Source organism: Saimiri boliviensis, chromosome X (assembly GCF_048565385.1).
Source record: "Saimiri boliviensis isolate mSaiBol1 chromosome X, mSaiBol1.pri, whole genome shotgun sequence".
NCBI classification, from domain to species: domain Eukaryota; kingdom Metazoa; phylum Chordata; class Mammalia; order Primates; family Cebidae; genus Saimiri; species Saimiri boliviensis.
In genome coordinates, this window is record NC_133470.1 from 119160335 (window position 1) to 119166599 (window position 6265).

The 6265-nt window shown below is 33.6% G+C and overlaps 1 protein-coding gene across 1 annotated transcript; it reads right to left on the reverse strand.

Moving 5' to 3' along the window:
• Positions 1-2389: 2389 nt before the first annotated feature.
• Positions 2390-3552, reverse strand: AGTR2 (angiotensin II receptor type 2). The gene has a single exon (XM_010341689.3). The coding sequence runs from the start codon at positions 3519-3521 to the stop codon at positions 2430-2432; it is 1092 nt and encodes a 363-aa protein (XP_010339991.1). The 5' UTR covers positions 3522-3552; the 3' UTR covers positions 2390-2429.
• Positions 3553-6265: the final 2713 nt, after the last annotated feature.

A 6265-nucleotide genomic window follows, 5' to 3' on the forward strand; every position in this document is an offset into this window, starting at 1 on the left:
AGGAGATTAGGTAATACCTTGACAAGTGGCCGAATGAGAAGAAAAGTAGTTTCCTTTGCTATCTGAGAAGCTTACCTGAAATTTTCTTCAGAGAGAAAAATGGACAAGTGTACCTTTGAACATACATTCCTAAAGCAAGAGTTCACACATTCTTGTACCATCCTCTCAACTGGCATTTCTTCTTACTCCCATGAAAAGCCATTTGGAGGCTGCTACTCAGGGTTCAATCTTGGGCCTCTATAAAAGCAGAAGTCAGGCTTAAAATTGCAAAAACTAGAGAAACAATTCTGTTCATTAAGGGAAATTCTAGGGGTGTAGTATTATAATTAGTATAATTATTATTATTATAGTAGAGGAAATAGCATGAGCTGAATGCTGAAAGTTGAGCCAGTTTTCATCAATTGAATGTGAGGCCCTGAGGAGGTGAGAATGATTGGAGGGGTGTTTAGGAAGACAGAGTTGTGTAAACAACAGCAAAGAGGCATGAAAGGGCATTAGGCTTTAAAAGGCATTAAGTCATTTTTTGGTGCTTAAGCATAGGATTTGAAGAGCGGTGACAGAGAGAAAAAGTCTAAAGAGACTAGGAAGAATCACATCTCCCAAGGTCTTACAGACTCAAAGAAAGTTAGATTTTGCTTTCATAGCAAATAGGAAATTATGGCTGAATACTCAAGAAAGGAAGACTTGAATAGTATGGCAAGAGGTCAGGTGAGTAATAATCAGAGCTAAAACTAAGCAGTATCAGTGGAGATAAAATGGAGGATACAGATACAAGTGAAGGTAAGAATATATACTTGAAAGTAGTTAATTTTTTTAAAGCACACATGTTCTGTCAATTACAAATTTTATTTATATGAGATGTTTTACAAAATTATTTAAAACATGACATCATAGTTGGTTATACATTTAACTGGTTTTTTTCATTGAAAATAAAATGATTACATGAAATTAGGACTTTTCCAGGAAGTAGTATGAGAGGATTCTTCTGTCTATAACCCTGAAACCTGGCAGAGATACTGAGCCCCTAAAACATTATATCTACCTCAGATATCAGTATTTAGACCTACCTCAGAGGAAGGTCCTAGGTAATCTATTATTATACCAGGCTGATACAGAATGAAGTGTCAAACTTTTAAAATTAATATTCATACTTTAATGTAAGTAAAATTTAGGTAACTCAGTTTCAGGCATTCCTCTAATGTAGGAGCTTTAATAGCATTGAGAAGGAGATATCTAGACCTGCAATCAATTTAAAACAGCTCCACAGAATCATACAGGTTCTGGAACAAACAGTATTTATAGATTAGGTTAAAACTACCCCCTTGTATATATTTTCAAAGTCACATTGCACTGCCCTGACAGGTTCTTTGATTGGTAACAAGCATGTAATTGAGTGGGTCTCTTTGCCCCCACCCAGACTCCCGGTAGCAAAATTCCATTCTGGATAGCATTTTCTATGCTAGTTAAGGGTTTATTGCAAGTTAAAGAGAAAAAAAAAGCCACCCAGATATTTTGAGAAACAACCCAGAACTAAAACATTAATAATAAAAATCAAATCAATGCCCTATATATCAAAACACCACATCATCTAGAAGGTCAATGATGTAAAAAGTGACCTTTACATTTTATAACAATACACACTGTTTAGTTATTGATTTCAAAAAATCATCAGAGAAAATAAAACCCTTTAAACAATTATTAAAAGGAATACAAAGTTTTTTAAAAAGTGCTTATTCAGAATTTAGTGAACATACAAATATTATTTATTGCAATTCTATGTTACAGTACCTTTTACTTTCTATAACTGTAAAAATAAGCTAAAATGGAGGAGTATGATTTAATCTATATTCCTAGACCTACTCAATATGTAGTTACAGATTTACTCTAAACCTACACTCAAGTGAAATGCAAGAGGAATATAATTTACAGCTTTTTAAAAGTGTGAAGCATATGCCTAAAGCCTGAATAATCTAGTACTAATCTATTATACTCAACTTAGAAGTGCTCATCTCTCTTACAATGTCGTCTTGTAAATGATGCAATTAGTTGAAAGACTGGTCCTGGTTCAAGAGGAAAGTCTGATTAAAATGAATATAAAATCCTACTATGAAACACAAGCATGTTTCAAAGAGAAATCTGAAACCCCAAATAATCAGTCACTATCTATTATTAATTAGAATTTGAGATATATCACCATTTACTTCTAGGTTGTGACTGTGTCTCACCAACGACAATCTTGTACAAACATATCAGAAAAACAATGGGCAATTCCTGAAAGTCACTGGATGATAAAACAGTTACATTTGGTTTCAGAAGATTGAGAAAACATTAGATTAAAGGAAATTTTATTTATTAAAACCATTTAAAAATAATTCTGGTGGGCCTCAAAGCAAGTAGCCATGTTGATTACATGCATTCTGCTCTCAGATTTAAGACACAAAGGTCTCCATTTCTCTAAGAGAACTGCTTTTCCGGCAAGACATGCTGTCTCTCTTCTCTTGGAGCCAAGTAATTGGAACCCTAAACACACTGCGGAGCTTCTGTTGGAACCGGTTTCCAACAAAACAATAGAGAAACGGATTAACGCAGCTGTTGGTGAATCCCAGGAGGATGGCAAAAGGAAGTGCCAGGTCAATGACTGCTATAACTTCACAGCTATTAATGACATCCATCCAGGCCAGAGCATCCAGGAAGGTCAGAACATGGAAGGGAAGCCAGCAAATGATGAAGGCCAGAACAACAGCAGCTGCCATCTTCAGGACTTGGTCACGGGTTATCCTGTTCTTCCCATAGCTATTCGTCTTCAGTAAGTGTTTTCTGATTCCAAAATAGCATGTTGCTATGAATATTAAAGGGATAATAAAACCAAGGACATTTTTCATTAAGGCAATCCCAGCTGACCATTGGGCATATTTCTCAGGTGGGAAAGCCATAATACAAGCATTCACTCCTAAGTATTCAATGGTTCTGACATCTCGGAAATAAAATGTTGGCAATGAGGACAAACAGGCCAAACACCAAACAAGCGGAACTATATAAGATGCTTGCCAGGGATTTCTTCTTTGAGACAGAAAGGGGTAGATGACAGATTGGTACCTGTCAACACTCATACAGGTGATAAAAAAAATGCTTGCAAACATGTTCAGGGTAAGAAAAGAACCAAAAACTTTGCACATCACAGGTCCGAAGAGCCAGTCATATCTATGAGAATAATAGGTTGCCCAGAGAGGAAGAGTAGACAAAAGTAGTAAGTCAGCCACAGAAAGGTTGAAGATGTAAATGCTAGAAACCTTTTTGGGACCTTTTTGACAACAAAACAGTGTAACCACAACAGTATTGACCAGAAATCCAATTACAAATACAATGTAGTAGAGAATAGGAATTGCATCTAAATGCTTATCTGATGGCTTATGTGAACAGTTCAAGGTAGATTCATTGTTGCCAGAGATGTTCACAAGCCCGAAGTAAAGACTGCTGGTAATATTTTTTCCAGTGGTGGCAAGGGTGAAGTTGCCCTTCATATTGAGATGTCAGCAGCTCCTAATGCGTATGCCTTCTGTGGAGAAAAAAAAATAGAAGTCTTAGAACACATACAAAGCTGAGGACATCCTTGAATCGTTAGCATTTTGAAAGTTTGTCAAAAGCAAAAAAGAAGTGAGTGATTACGGAAAACATTATGAAACAAAGCCATCCCTTGTAAAACAAGAATGGATTTTACCTCTTGAAAAAGGAGAAATACTTTTCTTAATAGTGGCAAAAAGTAAGACATTTCAGATTGAAAGTACTGAATAAAAATATCTTTTGCCCATTTTTTCTATGATGTTTTTGAAAGGTTTAAAGAAAATTAATATTTCAAAAGATTAGTCAGGGTAGGAAATGTATGAAAAAAATAAGAAACCCAGAAAAAAGAAAAGTTAATTTTTTAAAAACACTTGAGCATATATCTCTATTTGTATACTTTCTAGAAACCACATTGCTGCCTGATATTGCATAGAGAAATTCTCTATACAAGTAACTAATTACATACAAATTATTACAGCTATGGAAAATATAAGTAACGTAAGCAATGGATAAAATAAGTATATAAAAAACTAAAAGAGAATATGCCAAAGAAACACACTGTGATGGGGAATCATGGTTTGTCTTTACTAATTAAAAATAATTCCTTTAGTTTTACTTTTCTATTGTTTTTATGATAATATATTAAAGAAGTTATGAAGTATATTTATATTTCTAAAAGTCTTCTCCTTTTAATAGAGATGATTAGTTTTAGAAATAGGTATCTAATTTTAGTCTATTTAGTATATAAACAATCCATTTTCAACTAAATCAGATAAGGAAAAAAATAGCCAAACCTATTTTAGGTTCAAGTAGAAGTAGTTTAGATTGCTCAATGAAATGAGAATTGAACATCAATGATTAATCATGATATAGTCTTATTTTTCTTTTGCTCTCTTTTCAGTTTAACAGAACTAAATAGCCATTGCTCTCAAATGTTACAGTGTTCTGGCTTTTGTGATTTTTTTCACTAGAAACATTATTATAAAACAAAAAAAATAGCTAAAGATAAGCATACTAAGGAAACATTATTTACTTTAGATACTTTCAAAATACATACAAATAAACTACCCAATTAAAACTGTAATAACCAAAGAACCTCCTAATAAAGAGCAAAACTCTTACTTTTGTCTAAAGCTTTTTCCTTTGACCTAACAAATTAAAATAAAAGAATCAATAATGAATCCCACTTGAAGACTTAATGGTTGTTGAAATTTAAAGCAGTTATCATAAGTCCGCTTGCTTAGTGCCTAAATGTACTCCTGTAAGAAAAACAGCAGCTGAATAATTCAGGAGTTTTGTAAAATACAGTGTTAAAATACTGGAAAATCAGAAGTTCATCCATAAAAAGAAAATTTCATTTAATGTATTTTCTACTTTCCAAGTAAAGTGTACATAAATTGCTCATACTTACCTTAAAAATTCAGGCTGCAGAATGCTTTGAATTCTGTGCTTACTTGTTCTCTCAGACGCTGGGACGTAATAGCACCAGATCTCTGGTTTCCTTCTTATATGTTTGGTCTGTCCACTGGGAGCCTTCAACCTACATAATTCTAGGGCTGACTTATGAACACTTGCCAGCTTTCCAGAGAGGATTTTTTTTTTTGTCTGCAAAACATTAATCTGAAATTCTCACTGTCTCCAATCATAACAGCTCATTCAAATAAATCTCAAACAAGAAAAATGAAGTTTCTACAAATGTGTTAGAGAATTTTGAATTCAGTGGCTTACTTTGAGAGAAGAATATAATAATTATTTACAGAATTTTCTCTTCCTTTTTTCCTGATACTGGCATTTTAAAAGATATTAGTGAGTAGAGACTAGGAAATGTATTATAATAGCAGTCTTTGTTTATCATCTTTTCCAACCTTCATTACTTTCTAAAATTTTTACTTCAGGTTATTAAAGAATGGTAGCAATTTTACTTGAATTCTACAACTTCTAAAATGTCTCCTTCACTTTATGCAGTTTTTGTTGGCTTGTTGCTGAAGGGTTGGAGATTGCAGGGATATATATTATTTTTATGTGATGGAAAAGAGATTTAGTCATCCTTTTATAGGTCTCTGTCATATTTGTAGTTTAAATACAATGCACACGAAGTGAAGAAGGATTAGGTGGTTATTTCAAGCTAGATCACTGTTGCTACTGTTTTCTTGTGGCAATGTGAACAATAAACTACACAACCAATCCAATAGAAGCAAGAGTGACAAATGAAGAAAGATAAGAACAGATAACGGTAGTGGTAATAGTAGCTGACAATAAATGTTATGTGCCAAACACTGTGATGAGGTATTGATCCTCAATAATTTAATCAAGAAGCAATATAGCACACTGGTTAGTACATAGCCCCTGGGATCCAACTACCTGGTTTTACAAACTCAGCTCTACCACTTACTAATTCTGACCTTGGCCAAATTACTTTCCTTCTTCATGTCTCAGTTTTCTCATCTGAGAAATGAGAATGATGTAAATTACCTACATCATAGAGTAGGAATTTTAAATAAGCTAATGGAAATTAAATGAGCTAATATATTTAAAGTACTTAAAATCATCCCTAGCATATAGTAGGTGCTATTACAGGCTATTAATTTTGGCCCCCACTTTACAAATCATGAAACTGGAACTCATAGAGTTTAATAACTTTTCTGAGGTCACACAGCTATTAAATGAAGACACTTGCATTTAAATCAAAGGAAACTAATATCAG

Bases quoted from the DNA above. Each gene is read 5' to 3' on its own strand.
- AGTR2 (XM_010341689.3), bottom strand. From the start codon at position 3,521: ATGAAGGGCAACTTCACCCTTGCCACCACTGGAAAAAATATTACCAGC.